The sequence below is a fragment of the Clupea harengus genome, chromosome 10 (assembly GCF_900700415.2).
Source record: "Clupea harengus chromosome 10, Ch_v2.0.2, whole genome shotgun sequence".
In the NCBI taxonomy this organism is placed as follows: Eukaryota; Metazoa; Chordata; class Actinopteri; order Clupeiformes; family Clupeidae; genus Clupea; species Clupea harengus.
The window spans coordinates 25126274-25153029 of NC_045161.1; the positions used below are offsets into that span (position 1 = coordinate 25126274).

The 26756-nt window shown below is 42.0% G+C and overlaps 2 protein-coding genes across 6 annotated transcripts in view; both read left to right on the plus strand.

The window, feature by feature from the left end:
* sec16b (SEC16 homolog B, endoplasmic reticulum export factor) lies at positions 1-19673 on the plus strand. 4 transcript variants are annotated; one of them, XM_031574560.2, is made up of 25 exons: positions 1-515; positions 1939-2302; positions 3162-3247; positions 3335-3440; positions 3688-3763; positions 4309-4426; positions 4607-4758; positions 4943-5004; positions 5604-5742; positions 6086-6328; positions 7038-7135; positions 9544-9625; positions 10639-10756; positions 10902-11013; positions 11159-11264; positions 11509-11646; positions 12630-12737; positions 13203-13287; positions 13540-13866; positions 14307-14335; positions 14525-14641; positions 14728-14826; positions 16973-17090; positions 17710-17765; positions 17969-19673. In XM_031574560.2, exons 2-25 carry the CDS (start codon positions 2001-2003, stop codon positions 17975-17977), a joined length of 2886 nt encoding a protein of 961 aa, XP_031430420.1. In that variant the 5' UTR covers positions 1-515; positions 1939-2000; the 3' UTR covers positions 17978-19673. The 4 variants fall into 4 exon arrangements, with proteins under 4 accessions (XP_031430420.1, XP_031430418.1, XP_031430417.1 ...); XM_031574558.2 differs by lacking the exon at positions 1-515 and adding an exon at positions 531-1482; XM_031574557.2 differs by lacking the exon at positions 1-515 and adding an exon at positions 531-1472.
* znf648 (zinc finger protein 648) overlaps positions 18189-26756 on the plus strand; it is a 15516-nt gene continuing 6948 nt past the window's right edge. Inside the window, exon 1 of one of the 2 annotated variants that reach the window (XM_012821772.2) lies at positions 18189-18269. The gene's annotated coding sequence lies outside the window, so the exon portion shown is untranslated. The other variant, XM_012821770.2, reaches the window with a different exon arrangement.

A 26756-nucleotide genomic window follows, 5' to 3' on the forward strand; every position in this document is an offset into this window, starting at 1 on the left:
CCTCTCATGTTGTGACTGGCAGTATGATCATAGCATAGTCACCACCATGTAGTCAAATCAATCTAAAATGGTAAATTATTTAACTTCGAGGATGCGTGCAACATAACAGGCAACATATAGACAGGCATTCCGCACAACCCAACAACCATCCTGATATCGGCACAAATGGCAGTAGATTTCTGGACATCTTATTCATACTCATGCAGGAGAATAAAGCCGTTTTAGGTGTGAGTAACAACGTGAGCTGCATCAGAGTTGTTCGTTTGAAGGCTTATAATAGGCTTATAATGCCTGAATAAACGTTACATCTCACGTCCATCTTAAAAGTCTCTGAATCAGCAACAGGTCGGCTATGCAACGCTTCCCGTTTTTTTTACAAACACCGGTTCAATGACGCGCAGAGATGTCTCACGTTAAATGATACCTGATGGTAATTAGTTAAAATGTCATAGCGACACCGTGTGGATATTCGGTGGACATCTTGGCGACGCACATCAGAAGTCAGAAAAAATAATGTAAGATTATTCCAGCCTTTCTTTACCGTCATCAGCCCCAGGAAGCATGCTTACACCATTATTTGAATGGTCAATTATTGGAGAGTTATGTGTTGAAATAAGATGTTAACAGACGGCAGTTATAGAGCGTCATCGCCTCGCAGTAGTAAGCTATTTTAAGCCAATCTATGATATAGGGTACAGTGTACAGTTTCTTTATTGCATTCTTTCCGATTATCTTCTTTTTATTTCTTTAAGCTTTTTTAAAATGTCATGTAGACCATGCAAGCCTGAACGAAATGGTCTGTGACTAGTCAGTGAGTCAGTAGAATGCAGGCTGCTATGAGGTGTAGCTATCTACATTTCCCTCCTCAACATGGAGAATATTGAAGACCGCCTAAGAGTTTTTTGCACGGAATATTATGGCCCGGCATGACGAGCAGTCGGTGATTTAGTTCCGCACAACGTGGCATCCCTTTAAACTTTACAAAAGTGAATGAGTCCAATCACTATGCAAAAACACAACGCGATGTCTACTTTAAAATAGGAATGTACATGTAAGTAACTAAATCAAGGCGTTTCATTGTGTACATGCTCTTTATCATTTCTATTCCTCAGGCGTTTCTCAAAGTCTGGATGAGGCACAGATGTTTACTCTATTTGAAGGGTGTAACATTCCGCCCAACTCATTTTAACCGGCGAAATAACACGCCTGTCATTTCCAGCGATATATACCTGGATATATCCTACGCAAAATGACGGTGATTTATGTCATTACAAGGAAATATTTATCATACCCACCGTGGGATCAATAGCATTGCTGAACGTATTAGGACAGAAAGGTACAATCTGAAGGCGACTGCACTTTGATCTTTGAACGCACTGGAAAATACGCGGGTCATCTCAGTTGATGTTGTGATTTTCAATAAATGATGTGGCAGATGCACTTTGACTGCAGCAAGAAGCGACTTGATTCATGTGAGTTGTTGTAAGTCTAGTTTGTAACTTTTGCACTTTTAAGATATTTTACAATATTTACCAATTACCATCAGATGCTCTAATATTTGGCGTTTTAGCATCGGATACTTTGCGTAGTGATAAATATGCTACTACGTCTTGTATATTGTCGCAAGGAAGGGAATTGTGCGGTATGCCTACTCGGATTTGATTTCTCCCTTAGTCTTGTCCTGTATAGTGCATGTCTATAAAAAAGCCTTGGATTCAGCACAAAACTAAATCACTTAGTAACCTAAACTGTATTTAGACTGGGTTAATTTGTCTTTTGGTTGTCTGCATTTTCGTTGAAGTAACACATAGTGACTTTGTGAGATGTAAAGTTTGGTTTCATTTGTAATAGAGAACCTTTACTGTCATATAAGAATTTAAAACACATTTTGATGGGTTTCCTCGCAAGTACAATGGTCGAGAATTTTCCACTCTTTAGGCCAGTGGTGCCTCAGCGGATGACAGCTGTGCCCTAAAGCCAGACTTGGCGCTGATCTGACCATGGCGTCCAGAGGAGATAACTGGCAGTACCAGGACAGAGAGGCTCATCAGGCACATCGCCAGCAGCAGCAGCAGCAGCAGCAGCGTCCCAGAGACGACTACCCCGGGTCCTCTCACTTACCAGGACCAGGACCTCACCCGTCTGTGCACACCAGAGAGAGAGAGCGACCATGGTCCGCTGTGGACCCCAGATATGCTCACTATCCAGCCAGTTCTGCCCCTAGGCCTGATCAGACCACTGGCCACAGTGGTGCATATCACAGGCCGGATTACGATCATCCACACTCTCGACCCCTTTCCAGGTCAGTCTCAGGAACACCTGGCCCTATGGGAGTATTGCAGATGCCCACTGATAGGTGAAAATTCACCCTAGTTACCTCAGGACTCCGGAGCTGCATATAAGTATATTTATTAGACAAACAACAATTGCAATCGGGCTCACTCCCAGCTCAAGGCTGAAAGTGAAGCCATGATAAACACATTGCACAAGGTTTATATAGACAGAAGTTTAGTTTTCAGCAGGGATAACCACGTGGTGGATCTCTGACGTCCGAGGCAAGGATGGAAGTTTTGCAAGGTCGGAAGAAGCTTATCACCTCTGGTCTAAACATGCTCTTGTAGATATGCAGACTAAGTGGCACCTACTATTCTAAGTTACACACACACAGAAACACAGAAAAGCCATGTTCCTGCTTACATAAGTACATATAAGGTAATTAATAATACAAGGCACTTGATTATTATATTCTTAAGTCATTAACAGTGTTTGGAAATCTCCCTCAGTATCTCCATCACCCACTCTAGATAATGGATTCAAATCTCAAAGGCAAAGCCTGGTTGTACAGCCTGTTATTTTTGTGGGTACTGTCTAGTTTTCAGGACTCAGCGCCGTTAATTCATGTAATTTGAACTGTTTAATGCATCAGATAGCATGGTTGTTGTTTCAGCAAAGCCTCTAGCCTACGCTAGTCCATACCTGTCTATAGTGTAATAGTGTAAACCAGTGGATCGCAAACTTTTTTATGGCAGGGACCCTTAGACAACCAATCAGCAGGCTTCTGCAAGAGGTTTAGGTGATGCTGCTTTCATTTGGAATGCGACTTTGACAATATGGCTGCTGTTGGTTCATTATTCAACTATCCTGTGTTCTTCTGTTTTCAGGCAGGGATATGACCAGACATACTGGGACTACAGGGACTCCTATGGGTACTATGACCCCTATCATAGAGGCCATTATCAACATCCGGGTACTAACATAGCATGACTTCACTCTAATTGCACAAATAAATGCTTTTACCCTTCGTTAATGATTTATAAGAGTGATATAAACACAGGTGCTGGTGGTTGGCCACCTCAGGACCAGTGGCGAACAAACCATCCTCCAGAAAAAAGCTATGGGCAGCAGGGCTGGAGTGGACCTTCATACCAAGACTACTATAGGTAATGTATATATAATTATATAATAGGTGGAATATATATAATAGGTGAAATATACACAGCCTAGCCGAGATTTGATGCTCAGTGCTTCTGTGGCTTTACACAACTACTTTACTTTACACACCAATGGTATAGTTCTGTTGGTCTTCTGGATATTGTAGCATGTGTGTTCATAACCAACAGTGTGAAGTGCTACTGTAAATTAGCTTGGAGGCTAACATCACTTCCTGTTGGATTACATTCTCTCCAGTTATGACCAAAGAGGGGAGAGTTCACAGTATGACTACAACCAATCAGAGGGCAACCACAGGAGGACAAGTGATGAGGTACACAGTTGACCTGACAGTTACACAGTTTAAAGGATGGTAGTTGCTTTGTACTCTTTTCTACTTGCCTGTGTATTGCTTTTCACTCACTTTCCATGTCCAAATACACGTTATATTGACATCAACGCAAAAAGCAGTCATAATTACGGATGAGTCAGAAGGCTTCTCCGCCATAAACAAAACACCGTGATTTCTGCAGCGTACTTTAACCCCTCGCCTAATCCAAATGGAATAGTGATAACGCGTCTGACATGGACAATCTCCTGTTGTGTGCTACAAATGTGAAAGGGCAACTCCGGACAGTGTCCACAGTTCATATGAGAAACTACATACACATATATTGTGTGTCAGTGAGTGTCTGATGTATTTGTAATTATTTTAATGCAACACTCTCCTGATGTGTCACCATTTTCTTCTCAATTTTACATTTTTATTTTGCTTAATATCTAATTGAACTATGAAAATCTTCTACACAAGATGTTCATGATTAATATCATGTGTTAAGGGCTATATTTCATGATTTTAATTACTGCTAATTTTCCCAGTATGAGCCAGGAGCCCTGGCCGGCTCCAAAACCTCCGGCCTGTCCTCCAGCAGCTATGAGCTCAGCCAGTATATCAACGGAGCTGAGGAGAGCGACTCCATCCCGCAATCCTATTCAGGTCAGTTGTCACGCCTAGATTGCAACTTACTCTCATTCTGAGAACCCGACCTGCTCCACCGTCAGTTGCCATAGAGATAGCATCACACAAGTGTGTCTCATTCATCTCATCTGAGCTTAGGTTCTTTCTGACTGGAGAAACGTGAACAGGTGAAGTAATGAATGTGCTGTTTGTATCCAGAGCCAGAGACCGTGCCCCAGCTGACGGCCCCTCTGAAGTTCACGCTTCCTCATGCGGTGGTCAGCTTCGGTCCGGCTGGACAGCTGATTCGGATCAGCACTGCTTTTGCCTCAGATGGGGAGCGGGCCCTCGTGGAGTTCCACAGCCTAGAGGTACGGCACCACATGTGGGTCATAATGTCTCTGGTTAGAGAGCTTCTCAAGAGTTTATTGTGCAGTGGGATCTGTATCAAAACAACACGCTACAGCATAATGAGCTAGTATATGAGGCATTGAGCTATTTGTTGGCATGGGCAATTCAAAGTTTAATTTTGTTGATTTGACGGTATCCTCTTAGGTTATCCTTGGGGACACACAAGAACAGAAGGACCTACGGGATTTCCCTGGGCCCCTTGCCAGGTAGCTTCCTCTCTCAGATAACACTTTAACAAATATCTCAGCCATCACCATAACAAGTTAACCCGACACCTCTACGTATCAGGGCTGGGTTCTCGATGTCTCTCAGTGACTTGAAAGGTATACCTTATGAAAGATGTTTACTTTTCTATGTGGTTCTTAACTCAGCTCCTGAGAGTTCCCTTGAGAGAAACCTTCTGAATCCTGAATCCATGTTTATGGCATCGGTTATTGTAATTCACGTAGGTTTGAGCGTGCGTAAGAAGAGTATGATGGGCATGACTCAGATTTGACTTCATTTAATGAATCACAAAATGTAATGCAACACATATCTTGGTCTTACATCGCAGTCAGGGCATATGTCCAGACACTAACACAACATTTTTAGGTGTTAAAACATTTGTTTTATTTGAAAACCGTGTTAAGGTAAAGTTAAGAGTGGTCCAAACCAATCTTATGAAAGTATCAGAAGGTATACTTAGCTAAGGACGTTCTGGGAAACACCTTGAAACGTTAAGGCACAGCTTAAGGTATAACTTATGAATGATGTAGCATTAAGAAGGCTTTGGGAAACTGTGCCCTTTTGATTTATCTCCTCCAAGGCCAGACCTGCACAAGGTGGATGTCATCACCTTTGCTCTGCAGATGGCAGAGGCCTGTCTGAAGGATGTCAAGCTGCCGGATGCTGCCTCTGCTGCCCTCCTGTGGAACCTTCTGGTACTGCTCTGCAGACAGAATGGAGTAGGTGCTATACTCAAGTGTACAGTTGTAGGCTTTCATGATCTACACTGAAGTGGTAATATTTTGAAAGACTGAAATGAAAAATTAAAATGTTTGTCTGTAAGTGTATATAAATTGTATGATATAAATATACAATAGCTGAGCCAAATGTAGCATCTCAATATAATTTTGAAAGTGTAGTGACTTGAGACGAGGTTGAACATGGATAACCTGTTGTGCAGTAGCATTTTCATTGATTGGATTGAATAGATAGAACAAGAATGTGTCGGTATGAGGTGATTGAGTTGGTTATGAAATTGTTGTCATCTTTATGCCTGTGTTCATGTCTTCACTCCATGCTTAGAGAATTGTGGGCTCTGACATTGCGGAGCTCCTGACGAGAGGCACCCTCCGCCTGGGAGCCTGCGAGGGGTCAGCTGGGCTGGAGGAGGAGGCCAGCCTGATCGACCTGAGCGATCGGCCGCCCGAGGAAGAGCCCCTGGACACGGGCGACCTGCTCACAGGAAACCCCCTGGCCTGCCCTGCCGAGTCTGCGGAGGAGGCGCTGAGGCACTACACACAGCTGCTGCTCTCTGGGAGGAAGAAGGTCTCAGTCGTTATCATTACCACCATCTTCTTCACCCTCATTATAATCTTCAGCTTCTTTATCATATCATTCATTACCTTAATCATCAAGTCCATCATTATCACTGTAATAATTGTCTGGTATTTTTCACAGCATGATAGCTATCGTTGCCATTACCATTAATAACAAAAAGATTGTTGATGTAGTCATCATCATTATTATTTACACACAGTCATTATCACCATGATGGCACTATCATTCTTCCTTTAACTGTCCTTGATTCCATGATCAACTATTTGCCATTGTCATCATAACATTCATTTAAATAATGTTACACTATCACTATCACACTACTGTTCATATTCATTAGAATATTTTACAATCTACTCCTAGTTTAGCCAGAGCTGTAGATGTTTCATCTGCAGCTACAGAAGGGCTCAGTTTTTATTTGTCTTTATAGAAGTTCACGAGAGCAGAATCAGGTCTGATGTGGCTTAATCAAGTCCTTCATGCTTATCTGTCTCAGACACTTGCATGCATAATGTCTGATGACAAGCAGTTTTGCATGCCAAAATAAATTACACATTTACCAAGTAGAACGTATGAGTACCCACCAGCAGCATTGCACCACAGAGCTCAATACCAATACTGACATGATACCTGGCGTGTGTGAAATCATGTCACCTGATGTGACGATCGTGTCACCTGATGTGACGATCTCTCTCCCCAGGAGGCTCTGGAGTCTGCCATGAAGAGTGGCCTGTGGGGTCACGCCCTGTTCCTGGCCAGTAAGATGGACAACAGAGCGTACACCACCGTCCTGAACAGGTGCAGCAGAGAACACTTCACCTCACACCACAGACACAGTTTTAGGCCTTCACCTCACACCACAGACACAGCTTTTGGCCTTCACCTCACACTACAGACACAGTTTTAGGCCTTCACCTTACACCACACACACAGCTTTAGGCCTTCACCTCACACTACAGACACAGCTTTAGGCCTTCACCTCACACCACACACACAGCTTTAGGCCTTCACCTCACACTACAGACACAGATTTGGGCCTTAGCCTTCACCTCACACTACAGACACAGCTTTAGGCCTTCACCTCACACCACAGACACAGCTTTAGGCCTTCACCTCACACTACAGACAGCTTTGGGCCTTCACCTCACAGACACAGCTTATGAGATAACTGTTGTCCAGGTGAACACCCAGGTATCTGTAGCCCTGCACCACCTCCACCTCTTGTCCCAGGATGGAAATGGTGTTCAGCTTAGTGCTGGTCCTCTTAAAATCCACAGCCATCTCCTTGGCCACATTTAAGAGGAGGAGGTTGATTCTCACTCCGCACCACAAATTGGCCCACCAGTTCCCTGTACTCAGTCTCCTATCCACCACTGACACAGCCTGTCACACAGCTGCAGCGTCATGCACACATTTCTGCAGATGACAGGACTCTGGGTTGTGCTGGAGGTCTGAGGAGTAGAGAGTGAAGAAGTAAGGTGAGAGTACAGTACAGATGGATTCATTAAGTTTAAAGCTTACATGAGAAACATTAAATGAGATTAGTACAGTAATGGATTAAAAAATGGATGAAGCAATGACATTGGCATGACAACAATCCAACGTCTTACACAAAATGTAAAAGTATCAGAAAATCCATCAGTACATCTGATACGCTAAGTACATATGGCTGAGTTGTTCTTGATGCTCTTGTCATGATGTTTGTTTAGGATATGTGAGAGCTGAGGTGGACACTGTTGTCACTGTCATGTAACGCTGCGTCGCGGGATATGTAGAAGCTTTAGTGTAGGTCACCTGTCTTTTCCTTTGGAATGGGGCACATCTCCATAACCTTACGTCGGGCAGTTTGTTCGCTTGTTGCCTGGGTGGCCAAGTTCGAGGCACACAGACACTCAATCCTGGAAAGATTGATCCCCCTTCGGACAGACATTGACACCCACAGCGATACTTCTAGTGTGTACTTTGTGTTGTAGACTATATAGGGTAGAGTGCTGTCAGAGCTCGCATGGCATAAACAGATACTGTGGATAGTGAACACTTTTGAAATTTGACTCTTAATGAAGTGGAAATATACTGGCTGAAGAGTATCAGGCATACAGTACACACACACACCAGAACATATAAATCACCTATCTGCTTCCTGTTAGAGAGAGAGAGACAGAGAGAGAGAGAGAGAGAGAGAGAGAGATAAGTGACCACACACACCAGAAAATATAAATCACTTTGGACATGAATTGTGTATGATTGACAGTTGTTTTCGTTTTTTTTGTATTCATGTATGAATGTATTATGTCTTATTAATCGTGATATTTCCATATTCCTATTTACAGCGCTAGAACTGCTGTAGTCTGTAGCATTTAAAATCCCTGATGTTTAATGATTATTTACTATTACAATATTTTTTATAATTGGTTTAAAAATGTTAAATATAAATACAAGTTAAATATATGCTTTTGAGACAACATTATCATCAACAAACTGAAATTGTGAAACTGAAAATTGCGATTAATCATGATAATTAGAGCAAATCATAAATTATTAAACTCCTTCTGTTTTTAACTGATTGACAGCCCTCCTTTAAACCTCCCTCTGAGGAAGCGGTACCTCCGTCTGAATAAAGCGCAGCCGGCCCTGAGTGGTTAACGTGGGAGTCTGTCAGGGCTCATTTCGTGATCTATTAACACGTGGAGGTGTGTTGAGTGTAAGCCGTGCAAATGGCCCCCTCGGCTCTCTCAATAGGTCACGTCTAAATTTACTTTCCCCCCGTCAGGCTGCCCGTGACAGGTGTAGGCGCTTTAGCGCTATGTGCAGGATATGTGAGGAGCTAGGAGGAGCACACGGCACGACCCTGGGTGTTTGTGTGTGTTGGAGGAACACGAGGATGAACTTGTTCATGCTCTGCCATTTAAACTGGTTACATCTGCCCTTTTCAGCACCTTTGTAATGGTCTGTTTGGACGTATTGGGTGACACTCACAATGATGTTTGTTGAATGTGTGTTGGAAATGTATTGCTTTTATTGGTCTGGATTGTGTGTATACCATTATTTGAGGGCTTTTAGTAAAGTCTTGAAATGAACGTTGCATGAATCTGTTGAGCATGTCTAACTTTGTTTATGTTCAAAAGTACCCTAACATGACATTTTGTGTGTATCTCAATGCATGTACCTTTGTGTGTGTGTTTGTGTGTGTGTGTGTTTGTGTTCAGATTTACAGGCTGTCTTTCTCCCAGCGACCCTCTGCAAACGCTCTTCCAGCTGCTGTCCAAGAGAATCCCGACCGTTGCCACGGTAACACTCAGTCCACTTCCCCTCACGACAGCACCACTCCCTGATATACCACTCTTTCACTCCTCTCTGATATACCACTCTTTCACCCCTCTCTGATATACCACTATCTCACCCCTCTCTGATATACCACTCTCTCACCCCTCTCTGATATACCACTCTTTCACCCCTCTCTGATATACCACTCTCTCAACCCTCTCTGATATACCACTCTTTCACCCCTCTCTGATATACCACTATCTCACCCCTCTCTGATATACCACTCTCTCACCCCTCTCTGATATACCCCTCTCTGGCCTATATTTTCAGACAGAAGTGTCCTCTACCCTGTAGATCAGCACCAAACCTAAGCAAGGCCGTAGGCAGGATTAAAAAAAAAATGCCATGGTCAAAAGTGTCTGCATGTGTCTCTCCTGTCTCTCTTGTTGATTTTCTTGAATGATAACAAAAGACTAAATAACTAATCCATGAATTGGTATTATTTGATAATAGGAAATACTGGTCAAGGTAGCATCCGCTAATTTCCTAAAATGTGGGTTAGCATCTCCCTCTTGGTAGGCCTGCTTGTACTTAACACCTTTTCTCACTCACCTCTCTCTCCCTCTCTTTGCCTGTGGCTCCACTCCGGTTTCCTTTCCAAAAGTTAATTGAGTAAGTCAGTTTCAGTCTGTCACTCATTTTTCTCTGTGCTTAAATACACCAATACATCAGGCAGAAACATGACCTTGAATTTACATGAACAAGACCTCGGTGTCCTCAATGGTAGATCTGGGCAGGAACATAAGCAAACCTGTGGTCTCACAAGCAAACCATTTGCTCACACACTGTACTGGTAACTCTTACCATGCTCTACTGAATGCAGAAAACTGAAAAAGCAACTAACTAACTAATTAAGGGTTAATTGATAATGTCACTGACTCAGGAAGTCCAGTATAACAATCTATGCCCCAGTTGGCATTGTAATATAATGGTGCACTGTGTAATAAGCTCCATGTTGGGCTCTGGTTTGTTGACAGTGCTGTGGGAGCGACAGGTGGGGTGACTGGAAGCCTCATTTGGCCGTCATGCTGTCAAATGAAACTGAGGACGACGACACGCACCGCAGGGCTATCATTACCATGGGAGACACGCTAGGTATGTGTGTTGAATTTTTTTACAATAGAGGCACCATCTCACATCGATGGGAATGCCATTCAATTGTTTTTACTGAGGCCTGGTTTGGCCTTGACAGTGCCTGACCATAGAGCTCTAAGCCAAACATATGTAATTCCTCTCGTAGCCTCCAGGGGGCAGCTGCACGCGGCCCATATCTGCTACCTCACTGCCCACTCCCCCTTTGGTGTGTACACAAACAAAGCTGAACGCTTGGTGCTTCTCGGCAGCAGCCACAGGTAAGGCCTCGACAGGTCACCAAGAAACAGTCACGTTTGTTTTCAGAAAACAGTACAGCCTTCAAACACACTCAAAGCCCGAGGTGAAGCTGAAGCTTGTTTGTGTGTGTGTGTGTGTGTGTGGATGTGTTTTGTGTTTGTGCAGTCTTCCCTTTCTGAAGTTCGCCCAGACCTCGGCGATGCAGTGCACAGAGGTGTTTGAGTACAGCCAAAGACTTGGAAACCCAGCCTACGCTGAGGCTCCTTTTCAGGTAGAAATGGACACAAACCACCACACACCACACCACACACCACACCACACCACAGTGTTTCTGCTGGTTAGACGTCACAACAACAGAGGGGAATTGTAAAAATGTATACATTCCATCTGCAGCTGTACTTCCTGAATGCATGAGGAAGGTTATATATTGTGTTTGTATATCCCCTCTGCCAGTGTATAAGTTCCTGTATGTGTGAGGAATATTTGTGATGGTGTGATGTGTGTTTTGTCTGCAGGTATATAAGTTCCTGTACGCGTGTCGTCTGCTGGACTGTGGCCTTGCCCCTCAGGCCTTCCACTACTGTGAGGTGGTGGGGAAGACTCTGCTCACACTAAAGGAGCCCCCCGTGGTGCTGCTGAAAGAACTGATTAAGGTACACACACACACACACACACACACACACACACACACACACACACACACACACACACACACACACACACACAGACACACGCACACGCACAAGCACACAGACGCACACGCACACGCACACGCACACGCACACACACACACACACACACACACACACACATATACACACACACACATATGCATGCATACACTCATGCATTTATGGGGTCACATACTCATACTCAAACACAAACACACAGATGCCTGCACTCACATACTCACATACTTGCAAGTTTGTATACGTATATGTAGGGCTGAACGATTTGGGAAAATAATGTAATTGAGATTTTTTTTCCCCCAATATTGCGATTGCGATTTAATATGCGATTTTTTTTATTTTATCCTCTTTTTTTTTCCCAACAAAACGTAATGAATTATTTAAATATGACCAACACAATATTAGATACATTTAGTGTCAAATATTCTTTCCCACATTTTACATTTTTATTTAACTGCTCATTACAGAAACAAGAACAACAAATCGGTGGCTTTGCCACTGTGCATTTAAGTAATTTAAACAAAGTCATTGTAAGTATAAACACAAGTGTGCAAAATGTACTATCTTAAGAAAAGTTTTTTTTTAGACCACGTTGTAATCGCGCACGTTGCGGTTAGAAAATCGCGTTTTATCATATTGCAAATTTTATCGCAAATGCAATTAATCATTCAGCCCTACGAATATACTCTGCAAGTAGCCTATGGTCATCCTTCAACATGAGTCTTGTGCCCTGTCCACTGCACTGAGGTCTCTTTGTGTTCTTCTTCCAAGGTGAGACCCACGTGCTGTAGCTTTGCCAAGACCTCTGTTTGTACTGACCTTACTCCACCATAAAGCCCGTACTCAGTTTGGCCGCACTGAGAGCGTACTCCGTCATGAGACCCATGCGCTGTAGTTGTGCTGGGAGTTCTGTGTCTTATGGTGTTTACCCTGATCCTCCTCCACAGCTGACCGACAGGCTGAGGCACGGCGAGGCCTCGTTGGCAGGTGCTGACGAGGATTCTGGGGAGCCTGATTGGCTGATGCAGCTTCGCACCAGAGAGCTTGGAGCTCAGGTACCCAATGTGTTTCACTGAAGAAGAAACATATTTTTTCAGTGTAGTGGTGGTAGTTACCAGGACTTTGATTAGTGGTGTTAATTACTAAAGACTAACTGCTGAAACCTTTAGTAACATTAAGTAATGATACAAGTCAATGATACTAAGTTATTAATGCCATTTAGCAGACTTTAATAGCATTTGCAAAAGCTATAAATTATTATAATAACGTTACTTCTAGCATTTATACACATATGCTTTGTGTGCAAGTGGTGTGCATGTTTTATTTTATCTTTAATTATTCCTGTGGGAGATTTTGAACTGCTTAAGATATCAAGCAAAATCGCATAGCCATTAAATCAAAATTATATTTTGACTCCATGTGGCACAGAGGCATGACATTTCGGACAGGATGTGGCGCCATGACTGTCTTTCCCACTGTTGTTGTGCCAGAGACCCAGTAAACCATATGTATTTGCTTAGATGAAGCACTGGGCTGCTATTGGCTCGTACCAGCCAGCTGGAGTGGAGAACACTGTGGCCCCTGACGAGAACAGAGGCGGCTCAGGTAACCCCCCTCTGACACAGTTTCCAAGGGCAGTCAGCAAATGCCACGCAGTGTTCCCAGAAAAACCCACTAGGGGGCAGCATCACACATAAGATGTGCAGTGACAGTGCTGCCACGGCTGCTGCCGCCGCTAACTGAGCATGGAGAAGCCTAATGCTTTTATCAGCTGTGGAATTTCCTAGAAATGAGACAGGAGAGTGTGTGACAGTGTTGAATTTGAGTGTGTGATTCATGTCTGTGCCTCTGCTGTAGGTGAGCTCACAGACAACCTTTACGGCACGGGTGCACTCTCTGCCACCGCTTGCCTGCCAGACCCCCTCTCCAGTGAGGCTTCGGGCGAGTGGCACCCCCAGGTGGGTGCTCCTCCACCAGTGGGTCAGCTGATGCAGGAGGCCCCAGAGCTGTCAGGCTACAGCCAGCCAATCATGCCCCGTCTCGCAGAGCCTGAGTTTGGACATGAGCCTCCCTCACAGGGTGCGCCTCAGCATCCAGGTCTCCTCCCCATCCAGGGCGACTCCTATTACCATCCTCCAGCAGACGCGAGTGCATCCCTGAGCTCTCCTCCGACAGAGGCCCAAGGTCAGGATGGAGGACAGCGCTCTCAGCCTGCTCATAACATAGTACCGTTTTAACCAAAAGTTCCTTAAATTATTATTATTTTTTAATTATTTATAATTATAGCCTGTTTGGTTGAACACAAAGCACTATAATAAACTTGCCTTTTAGCATTCTTATATATTACATTATATTCTAATATAATTCATCTTGTTGAGTAGATCCCGGTTACAAAACAAGCTTTAAGATGTAGTAAAAACTAAGGCAAATTATTACAGTGGAATAACTGTAATAACTGTAAAGAAAATGTTACATCATCATTTCCTCCTTGTTACCCTTGCATGGAAATAACAAATGAATGGAGCCAAGAAGCTTAGTTTTAACATTGTATGTTAGAGTTACTCTGTGATGGGATTGTCAGGTGAATATAAAAGAGGAATTAAGATCTTATTTTGTCCCTATAGGTTATGGGCTCTCTGAGGGACCAGGAATGGTAGGTGATCATTTATATCTAATCATTCATTTGTATCTGTGTCTATGATCAACATGTTAGGCCTATTTGTGCTCTGATGACATTAGCTGTTCTTTGGTGTCAAATATGCCGAGTGTTTTGGCAGCGTATTTGTACGCAGGTGAAAAAATAGATGCCCTTGGGTCAAATGTAAAACCTGCGCTTTTGTAGATGTCTGTCTACACGAACGGGGCGACCCTGGGGGGCGGTGATTTGGCCGAGCTGACCCAGATACCAAACCATCCAAAGCCCGAAACCGAAGAGCCGGCCAGCATCCAACCAAGCAAAGTGGGTGGCGCCTGCAGACCAAACCCCTTCCTTCACCACAGGACATTCCTATGCCTATGGTTTATCATTTATTCCTTTTTCCACAGAGCTCAAAGGCGGGCTGGTTCAGTGGCTGGTTCGGGAATAAGGCAAAGGACTCAGAGAGGGAGGCCAGCGATGTTGCCACGCCTTCCACCCCACTTCAGGTATGACCTCATTGGCGTGGCTGTTTCTGAAGGGAATAAGGGGGTAAGAGCCGGTAAAAGGTGATGCAAGCAGGTCCAAATGAGCACCAAAGCAAGCACCTCAGTTTCATGTGTGACATGAAGTAAAGTTGCTGTACATGCTGTTGTCATTTTTACAAAGTGACTTGAAGAGCTTCTCAACATGTATTAGTAGGTCAAACCAATAACTTACATACAAGCTACTTGTGCTACTCTTTCATGTGTGCAAGGGTGTTACATTGTTCTTTGTGTACTGTAATTACAATATAACAAGGGCTGTGTAATAAATGTATTTCTAAGGATCACTAGGAAGGTCATCATTGACCTACCAGAACTGCTTACCAAAAATGCTAGAAAATAGCATATTTAGCATTTTAGCCTGTGATGGATATTTGATCCAACATTTGCAAACGAGCTGTAAGAAGCACCATACTGTTGTCATTTTTACAAAGTCACGTGAAGACCTGAAAGAGCTTGAAGAGCTGTATTACTGCCCCACTTCTCAGCATATATTAGTAGGTCAAACCGATAGCTAACAGACTCTCTACTTAGAAAAATAGCACAGTGTGACTTTAAAGTGTTGCTGTCCCGTTTTGATTTGATTTCTTCATTGAAATTTGCCAAGAAGTCACTTACTATTTTAAGATAGACACAGAGTGTTGTTCTTGTTGAATATCGAGAGGCCGGATATTGCATTCTGTTTTGAACCTCGGTGCCCATTTTAAAACATTGTTATACTCCTTAACATTTTGATCAAAAGGTCAGATTAAATCTTGTAACCATCTTAATAAAATTGTAAGATCTTTAAATGTAGGTATAAACTACTCTATGAGCAGGGAATATACTAGAAGTTTTGAACCTCTGCACTCATTCCACTCTCACTCCTATCAGTTTAAAATGTTGACCAAAAGGTCAGATAGATTGTTCTAAGTCTGCAGTCTCAGTATGCTGGCTTTAAAGACGCAGTCCATGATTCAGTTTAAAAAAAAATTAAAAGTTATCGATATTTGAGTTCAACAGTCAATCAAATTACACCCCTCCCTTCCGTCTTTCTGAAGCACTGTGTTGATTGGCTGGGATTGTTCATGGCTCGGCGCGAGCCACTCTGTTTGTTTCCCATGTACAGAGCCAGGACTGTGTATGAACACTGGGTATGAACAGAGTTTTTTTGAGCACACACACTGAACAGACAGCTAAAGGACTAAGAAGAGCAAATCACTGAATTTGACAAAAAGTGTATGGGATAAGAATTGTGGACTGTGCCTTTAAGAGAGTCAAAATGTTTGATCTGGCATACAATAAAGTATGATTATTGAGCCTACTGCAGAATTAAAAAATATATAAAAATGCAATAAGGGGACCCTCTATATTCTGTATTTAACTATGGAACAAGTCTGTGATGTAAATAAACTTTAAATTATTTATACCACACTGCAGTGTACCAACACTACACAGTTGGAAATGTTTACTTATGATGAATGTCAACAAAATAATGATTGGTAAGGTTATAAACTAGGACTAGAATTAATATTATAGTTTGAATGTCATAACTGCAGATTATTTGTGTGCTCTTCCATTTGTACTAGTGTGTTACATTGTTCTTTGTGTACTGTTATTACAATGTAACAAGGGCTGTGTAATAAATGTATTTCTAAGCATTACTAGGAAGGTCATCATTGACCTACAAGAACTGCTTACAAAAAATGCTAGAAAAACATTGCATTTTTTGCATGTTAGCCTGTGATGGATATTTGATCCAACATTTGAAAACGAGCTGTAAGAAGCACCATACTGTTGTCATTTTTACAAAGTGACGTGAAGAGCTGAAAGAGCTTGAAGAGTATTACTGCCCCACTTCTCAGCATATATTAGTAGGTCAAACCGATAGCTAATAGACTCTCTACTTGTGAGAAACCCATTTTTTTGCAATTGTTTGGAAAACTAACAGTGTGTTAGGCTTTGACAAGTACCCATCCAGGTGCTGTAACACTTAAATTGTTGTTCCATGATAACTTTGTCAAAGAAAAATAGCACAGTGTGTCTTTAAAGTGGTGCTTGTATAACTGACCCATTTTGAGCGAGGCAGCAATGCAACTCATGCGGTACTCAATTTTTGTGCATTTCGTAGGAGCCAACAAGCAGTCCCACTATCTTCCTTGGGCCGCCTCAAGCACCAATAGAATCTTCTAGACCACTACATGCTCCCCCTTTGTCCGCAGGTGTTAACCCTTTCTCCAGGCGAGCTGGTAAGTTTGACAGTCTATTATCTTTAACTAATATGGCATTGTAACATTGTCATCAGCAGGAGGAAAACTTTGGTGTGAGACATCACCACTACTTTCAGTCTGGAAAAAGGAACTTCACAGGATGTGCTGTTGGTGTTATATCTGTAATTTCTGCTCTCTGAGGCAAAATAAGGAAGAGTTTCTTTCATTTCCTGGTTGTTTGTTGTGCACAGCTCCCCAGTGCCCTGTCCTGAGTGAGCAGCTCTCTGCAGTCAGGACTCAGTATAGTGCACTCTTAATGTTTGGAGCCTAGTAGCAAGAGACACGATTGAATTTCATCACATTTCTAAAGTTTAAGGACTAAAATGAAGCCTAAAGTGTTCGCTACTTGGGATGACGCTGATAGATTAATGTTGCATCTCAGTTGTGTTTGTGTTTTGGATGACGATTCTCCTTTTACAGTTCATCACATGAACAGCAGAAATTCAGCCTGTTTACCTTCTTAAGATCCAGAGTCCATCTGAGAGTGGTCAGAGGCCATCTTAAAATAGCTTTTAAGCACTGAAGACTGTACTCAATCTGTGTGTGGCATGGCCAAGGACATTTTTCCCGATGTGACACATCTTGGTTTCTCATTTAGCTGCAGGTCAGCAGCTGGGGGTTCGCATGACACCAAACCATGGGTCCATGCCACAGGTGAGATCCAGTGATTACTGCCATTCAGCATGTGGACCAAAACCAAGTGTGTGTGTGTGTGTGTGTGTGTGCGTGTGTGCGTGTGTGCATGTGTGTGCATGTGTGTGTGTGTGTGTATTTGTGTGTGTGTGTGTGTCTGTGTGTGTGTGTGTCTGTGTGTGTTAAAGTGTGTCTAATGTTTGCTCCTTGTTGTGTGTCCGCAGGGTCCCTAACATAGGGCAGGCCCAAAGAGTTTCTCAGGATGAGAGGAAAGTCGGTGATAACCTCAGGGATAGGACAGCAGGTGAAAGAGCATTCGGAGATGGATATCACACTTTGCCCATATGTGCCATGTGCCAATGCAGGACGGCAGTACTTGCCAGCTGGCACACAATTCCCTTTTTTGGACGCATTTTTTGAGGTTTCCGGCCTTTGGACGTGATGCGCAGCTGGGAATATGAGTGCGCGTGTCGAAGAGTGGAGGGGGTAAAAATGGCTTTTAAGGGCTTGGCCCGGCCTCTCTGAGTAAGTGCAACAGCTGAAGTCTCATCGTTTTGTGCTGATGACTGGAGAAAGGGGCAGCTTGGACGGCAGCTAGAGTCCAGACTGGGGTGATGAGGTTGGTGGGGGACGTTCCCAGTGTGGCAACAACAAGTTGGGGTCAAGGGTCGGGGGATTGGTTGGGGGGGGTGGGTGTGCTGACATGCTTGATGTTCCACAACAGCCTCATCTTTAGTGTGGCAGGGTGCTTTTGTGTCATTTGCACCATCAGCAGAAGGCAAAAGCAGCATAAACACTTCAGCTTGACCAGAATACCCTCTTAGACATTCTTGCACCAACTGCCTAAGCACGAAACAGAGTGAGGGTGCGGGTCCGGGGGGTGGGGGGGGCTGGGGTTGGGGGAGGTAGTCAGGTCCTGCATGGTGTATGGTGACAGGCTTGGCTTCGCTGCATGGCGTTGATAAGTGCCAACAGCCAATAACACATACTTCCCATACCACAGTCCGCCTGGACACTTTCACTGACTCACTCCTTCTCCCTACTCCAAGCAATGGAGGATTTAAGAAATTGTGTTGAGCCACTCTGTCACTTAGATTCGCTCTTGAACTTGCACCTTCAGCTTCACCTCAGGCCCTAAAATGCAATGTAGTCGATAAAAGCCATCAGGTTATATTTTATGAGCACACACTGAGGTAACCCATATGGACCAAAAACAGCCATGTTTATTGTAAATATAAATAGTCTCTTAAGCCTGCTATAGTCCCACAGATAAATAGTAAGTAGGTGACAAAACAGTATATAATTCCTGTGTCAGTTATATTCTCTTTGACTTGAATTTCTTTAATCAATCGTATGGGTATATTGAATCCAAAGCACATTGATGATGCTTATCAACATGAAGAACTCCACAAACCAATAACCTGCAGTAGAGTACACGAGTAAAGCCTTAATTGCAGCATGCATCATTTACTTTAGCTAATGTTTAAGTTTATTGGACAGTTGTGTTATTTAAAGGATCTTTGACATAAATGCAATGTTTAGTGCATTCATCATTATTAACCAAAGCCCTCATAATTTATAATTTCTAATGGTTTGGTACTACTAAAGTTAATGCTTTCTTCCTGATAACTTATCTGCTAACTAATGTCAGTTAAGGACACCTTAATGTAAAAGGTGACTGACATACTTGGTACTTTGTTCTGAAATGTTGTATGTGAGTGTACTATATACATATAGTACATTCTGCAGTGTATTAAGTGTACTAAGAAATGCAATTCATTTTGGCTTATTATATTAAGCAAAGTTCTTTCTTTGACAATGGAAATCATATAAAACATTCATGAAGCAGTTGTCTATCAGTAGATATAGGACATCTTAGGTGCTAACCATAGAGAAACAAAGTAAAGAATGAAATTTTGTTTAATAAGACGGTGCATACTTGATTTTTTAAATCATCCAAAGTTTGTTTAGAAGTTAGAAATGTTAGAAATGGGAGCGTTGTGGGTTACTGGAGCTGGCATGAAACCTGGCAGAAAGCTGGCAGAAAGCTGGCAATAATCCTGTACTGTTCATTCTGCCTCGAAAGCACAAATATATATGCCTGTGTGTTACTGTGCCGTCCCACAGCCATCTGTATGCAAACACACTTTGCTAGGTGACACTAAAAATATTCAGAGAGACTAGATGTTCCTTTCATCGAATGCAGCTAGGCTTTCAGGTCTGGTGCCAGACTGACCCGGTGCTCCAACATGTGGGTTGTTATGTAATAGTCACTAAAAGGTCCGTACTCGTCCATTCGCGCGTGAGTCCTCCAGTAATTCACATTTCAGTTATGGAAGTAAACTGAGCCACGACCTTGTTTGTTTTGATTGTCAGGAAAACATGGAACACGGACTTTCGCGATAATGTTGTGAATATCATTCAAATCCAGGGAAAACATGAACCAGACATTGATTTTGAAAATAAAAACGAGGGGAGAACTGCATTACCTCAAACGAAAACATTTGTTTCCACCTATCACATAAAGCTAACGAAGAAGTAAATTAACCAAATTGCACATTTTTACATTTATAAAGACGTGCTTGAGGTGTTGAGATTCATGATTAAAAAAATTCCCTGTTGAGGAAAAGGTAGGCTGCTTCAAAAGGCATGTTTCAGTGTCCCAGCTTTGATGAGGACCAGCTGAGTGGATGTCTACTGTGGCCTGAAAGTTGTTCGCCCAAGCATCCAAGTACAGTGAATGATGGCTTCATTTTAAAACCAAAATGTAATGTTAGAAATAGGGCCGTAACTTCAAATGCAACATGGTGTTTCGCCTTGTAGTGGCGCTCACCTTACTACAGCCCTCCGAAGTGTGTAGCTGAAAAGCCCGTAAGTCATGGGCAGAATATGCGTAAATGTCCATGTGTAGAAATGCCCAGATTTCTGGTTTACTTTGCCCGAAATGCGTAACTGCCTTCATGGCAGTCAAGGGCAGAATATGCGTATGCTAAAAATGCCTAGCTTACTTACGCGCATGGGAAAATATGGCCTTAGTCCCCTCTGCAACTGGGTTCCTTAGAACGTTAGATTGACTCCTCTCTTTTTGGCAGGTGTGTATGTACATGAATGCAGCATCATACCAAATGTGCAGGTGTGTATGTACATGAACGCAGCATCATATCAAATGTGTAATACTGATACAGATGTTTATTTTTTAATTGAGCTTTTATAAGGAGTAATACATGTGATGCCTCACATTCCTGCTGCTTAAGCAGAATCACAGAAGCCCTTCTGGAAGTGCAGCTGTTTATCCGGCAGTAGCAGAAATGTTTGATAAAATATTATCAGAAATATCACACATTAGATGCCAAAGGTGAACTTTCAGTGGCAATAGCCTACTGTAATTTCAGTAAATGTATGTAAATAATGTGGACTGCAGTTCACAAATGTCAATATGTCTTAGATGTCATTATTTTAGTAACAGGCCCCCTGAGAATCCAGATGACCATTTAAACTCAGTTTTAAATGTGTTTTGGCATCACTCTGGTCAGGAGATGCTTTAACTCCATATAACTGACTTGGCCATGATATCTTTGACAATGTGGACAGTGTCCAACCTTAAGAAATGTCTTAGTGTGTGACTCTCAGGCCAACTCAGGTCTAGTGGCAGACTGATCCATTGCACCGACATGTGTTTTTATGTAAGAGTCGTTAAGTCAAATCCCTCCCTCAATTCTATCAAGTTCTAGCCTGACGATGTCATACTCATAATTCTAGTCAGAATATGAGTCTGATATCGCTCCATTGGGCTGTGATTATGGGGCGTGTTTCAACCGAACCAAGAGAAAAAATGCCTCTTCGCTCAATTGGTTACCTACAACCAATCAGAACAATGTTGTATGTGACCAGGATAAATTAAACTTTTACCGGATCCCGTAGGAAGGAAGGCAAAAACATCTTTTCGATTGACAAATGCCTTGATCGCGTTTCTTTGTTCCTCTTTCAAAATGAATGCACTGTCAATGTCTAAATGGACTCGAATCTATACATTTCAGCTCTCCAGCGGCAGCCATGTTTGTTGTAAACGAATTCAAACCAAGCGCCTTTTTGTGACGTGGTTGGTTACGTTACTGTTGATCATCTGTCCATCATCGTATAAAGCCCGCCTTAACAATTTGATTGGTACGGCCCATATCTGTCCGCAGATAATTTCTCCTCAATGGAGTAATGCCAGACCGAACTTCCCAACCAAAAAATGTGTGGGCGGGGCTAAGTTCGGTCTGGTATCCAGGCTAATCAGGTTCCTGCTGATTCTGCACAATACATTTAGTTGTTCATTCAGCACAGAGAAATATATGTTAACGAATAATTTGAAATATCAGAAATGAAATACCAGTTGTTAACCCTACCCAAGGGACAAATTCTAAAGTGAACCTTTGTTTTTGTGTTGTGACCAAACCGTAGTTGCAGTAAATGTATGCTTATTAAAGTTGCATTATATCTCAAGTTCAAGTCTTTTATCAAGTTCAAATGGAGTTTCAACATTTAACTTCAATCCACACCGTAAAGCAGTTAACAGTTTGCCTGCCTTTGTGCTGACTCCCAGCAATAGAAAATGTGTTGTTGTGCCACGCGAAGGTCAACCCAGGTCTAGTGCCAGACTGACCCCGTGCACCAACATGTGTGTTGTAATGTAAGTCACATAGTCCCCTCGACTGCACCAGGACCCTAGTGTCTGGTTTCTAATTTAGGTTTGACTCTTCTTCCTTGGCAGGTGTGTGTGTATAGATGAATGCACTGACATCTCAAATCAAGGGTGTTTAATACTAACTACCATGGCTAGTAACTCTTGAGATATGGATTTAGCTTTTTGTGTGTGTTTAAAAAAAAAAATGAGTTATACACAAAAAATACTTCCTGTTCATAATTCCTGCTTTTTTGTAAACAATCACAGCAAATAGGAAAAAGCAAATTAAAAAAGGAAATCCTAATTACATCATAAATGTGTAAATCAGAATATCTGAAACAGTGATTGCTTGGCATTGTGTACAATCATTTATTTCTCTCCATATACCCAAATCATGTCAACATGGAGAATCACAACAAAACATGTCCCAGTTTTCATGCTACTACAGTAGTGTGCATAACACTGTAAGTTCAGCAAATATCAGACAAACGTAAAATTCTGTATCCAGTTCGTTTACAAAGTTCGTAAAAAAATGAAAATACAGTACAGATAAAGTTGTTTCATTTGAACCTGATGTCTATTCAGGATGCGTGCCAGTGTTGACTGAGAGACCTGATTGACATTATTGAAAATGGCATCGTCAACGATAACGTTGGCTTGAATTTTTCTGAGCCTGATAGTATTATTGTCCAAAACCATGTTTATGATCTCTCTCTCTTATTCTTGCGTGCATATGGACCCCCTTCCTCCTTTCAAGTTAATTTGATAAATTTGGTCCTCTTCTTCTTTGAGCACATTTTCATCCTGCTTCAGGTCTTCCTTTTCCTCTACCTTCACCTTAACCTCTGCCTCTGGCACGGCCTCCGCCTCTTCCTCTTCCTTCTTCTCTTCCTCCGTGGATTCCCCCTCTCACCCTCACTCTTCTTCTTCTGACTCCTTCCATTTTGGTTGAAGACAGGTGAACTCACCTGCTGCATTTCTATAGTGCTTAAAACTGTTTGGTGTGTCTACAGTTAAGCAATCATGTGTTTGCGCACTTGATGGCTGTGTTTAACCAATTGGCTCATAGGTGTGGTAATTTGACAGTCAGTGCTTTGTAATTGCAAGGAAGTGACATCTTGATATACTTCTGTGTCTTATGTATACAAGTGTGTTTAGTGTTTTGCAAATCATTGTGTGTATTGTTTTGCAAAAAGTGTGAGGTTGATATGTGCTTATAGTGGTGCAAATCTGGGCTGATGTTTTGCTCCTTGAGTGTAAGGTTTTGATAATTGTGTAATACTTTTGATTTTAGTGTTTATGCAATCATAAAAAACTGTAAACTTTGACAAAGGCAAGCAATGACGAGGCCTACTCTGTAAATTGATCAGCTAATGTATACGTTTGCAATGTTTTTATTGTTTGCAAATTATAAACCAGATCATGTGGATTATTTTCTCAGATGAATGGCAGTCTATGTACGGTGGCCAAAGCTAAACCAGTAATCCCAAAAACAAAAGCACACAGCTCAATTTAACAGATAACGTATAAATAATTTCCCATTTCTTTTTGAGTAGTAGCCTACTGTTCTTTCTTGTTTCAGCCCAATGCAGATCCCTCATAGCTAAATGAAATGTGCCATAATCAACCTAGTGTTAGGGTGGGACTGATAAAAGTTATTGGGGATTGGCAAAGGTTGCTGGCATAGACTTGTTGCAACTAACTTCTAGTCCTCAGTTTCAACTAGTTGTCTTCATTGTGAACACTCGTCACAGAGTGACAGTCATGTCTAGCTCAGTGAGGTTATTAGTCAGTTAACTCAGTCAGTCAACTCAGCAATACCACAATGACATACAGTCCAATGTCAGGTTCTTTGTTAACTTCATTAAATTAGCTCCTGACATGACAAAGCCTTCATGGACAATGACACCCATTAACCAAGTAACCGAATTAGAGATTAGAGACTAGCGCAGAATATGGCATGTTTTTTTTTTATTTTTACACCTTGGTCAACCGGCGTCTTTAAAGCATGGGTTTACGATAGATGTGTAGCTATTTTGAGGTTTGCTGCACACTTAAAATAGAGGTGTCATTAGTGTTCTGTATGTACGGTGCCCCTTGGCTCACACTAGGAGAGTTCCTGTGTCCACGCCCCCCTGGGTCTGGGTCACTTCCCCCTCAGTCTGGGAATGCCTGAAGACCACCTTTAAACAACATCTTAGTTTAGAGACGTGTCCCTCATACTGATAATAGGTTAGAAATGGCAGTACATGAATGTGAATCCAATGCATCCAGGTGTATGCCTAGTACTGATGACAAGTATAAATAGATCCCCATGAAGCATTTTCACGTCACAAAAGGACATAAGGAATGCAGGATGGAGAGGTTCATCATCATTACTGACGCGATCATTGTAAGTGAATACTGACATATTCACGCATCTCTCTACAGCTGCAGTTGTTTTTACAGTAGTAGCCAGCATGTAGGGTAAGGAGGCCATTCTAACCAAGAATGGGGTCAACAATTGAACAACATTTTTGTCTAATTCATTATTTTTCTTTAGCTCTGCAGACCTCCTCTATTTGTCTACACTGTCCAAGCATTTTTAAAATACGTGTTATTTATGTATCTACTTAAATATGTATCTTGCTTATTTATTAAGGAGTTCTGTTCCAAAACTAGCATGCTAACTACCTAAAAGGCATGCAAAAACCTTGCAAACACCACCAACAGCCCAGTTGAAACTGCTAGAAGCTTGCCAACACACTAAATGGTGCCTATAGGCAGTATAACTGGCTGTCAGGCTGTAAAAGCTTTTCTTCCATTTTTGCAAGGTGTTCCAGCCAGGAAACACAACTACATAGGCTAGTGGGAAAGACTAGGTGTTAATCTGTCCTTCACATGACCATATGCTATCAAAATGAATATGAGGATGGTACCACAACTAATTGCCTATAAAACCATACCTCAAAGAGTGTCAAATTGTTGCATAGTGTTACTTTTATAAATATTTCTCAATAAAATATAAATCCACCAAATTTAGCGAAAGGGTTTTGCCATCAGTAGTCTCTTTGTCTTATATTGCATGGCAACCTAGAAATAAAATAATAAAAAGTAACTCATAATAAAATAGTGGGGGGACCGGGTCAATCTGAATATGAAAACATAAAAGTAATATAAAAAATATAAATAGTAGGCTATGCTGCTGCATGTGCAAAATCTTGGCCAGAGCGTGCTGAAGTCCAATTGAAGAACATGTCAGTGGTGAGAGGGAAAGACTAGATCACAGGTCGTGTTACCAGTGGACTCTTTAGTAATTTCCTCAAGGCATGTCTCCCTTCTGGAATCAGCTTACTCACAATGTGTGCAATCAACCTAACATCATGTGTGACCTGGCCATTGCCAGTACTTGAAAGTGACTACCTAATCTGGATCTGGCGTCGTTTTATGTATTATTGGTACATTTTTACAGACCTTCACGACTAGAAGTTCAAAGGAGCTGATATATAAATTATCATAACCTTTATGTAGACTGTAAACATCCAATAGAATTATTCACTGCGGTTGCCGTTTAGAATAATGATGGTAAATGGGAATAGTGCTGTTTTTCCAATAATAACACACTTGACCTAATATCTGCCCAGAGGATTGAACTCTTTATAGTTTTTTCCAATAATTTTCATACTTGTCTCAATACCGTGTACACTTTTTCAAAACTCTTCACACAGTGGGCTTTCAGTTAACCTTTGGTGCAAAATGCCCTACAACCACCAAAACACTTCATACTTCACCCAAAAGTGACTTATGCTGCCATAACTATAGCATATGCTCTCTCCCATTAAGCCACTTTATCACTAAAAGTACAATGATCTAAAAAAAACACAGACAACTTGAAGCATTGCAAAATGCATATATTATGTGTTGTTATATCCTCTATTTTTGCACAGTTTTGTGTTGCATTGCCAAAGAAAAGAAAAAATGTATACCTTGTACATAATGCAATATAAATATATATAGTAAATATGAAATTCAGCAATATGCCTCTAGACAGCTCTATGCTAAGTTTTCTGTGGTATACTATAGTACAAAAAAGCGTGCAGACACTTCTTTCTCAGTACAGTAAGTGAAACAACACATGAGACTACCACTAGAAGTGTCCAGCAGCCCCTAATGACCCGTGGTGTCCTCTAAATTTAGGGTGACATTTTTATGAACTTTTTAACACATTGACAGTGCAGCAACATTCTCTTTTGCCTTGAATCTTTAGAAAAAAATCTTTTGCACATCTTAGCCACCCCTAAAATCCCCCATATTCCACACATTTTTAAAACAAGCAGTTGTCATGACACCAAGAACACACTTTT

What these genes read in the sequence shown, in the direction of transcription:
- sec16b (XM_031574560.2), top strand. Translation starts at nt 2,001, where the DNA reads ATGGCGTCCAGAGGAGATAACTGGCAGTACCAGGACAGAGAGGCTCAT. An exon ending in ACAGGAGGACAAGTGATGAG is followed by an intron (nt 3,764 to 4,308) that starts GTACACAGTTGA and finishes TAATTTTCCCAG; the next exon opens with TATGAGCCAGGAGCCCTGGC. An exon ending in TGCTCTCTGGGAGGAAGAAG is followed by an intron (nt 6,329 to 7,037) that starts GTCTCAGTCGTT and finishes CTCTCTCCCCAG; the next exon opens with GAGGCTCTGGAGTCTGCCAT.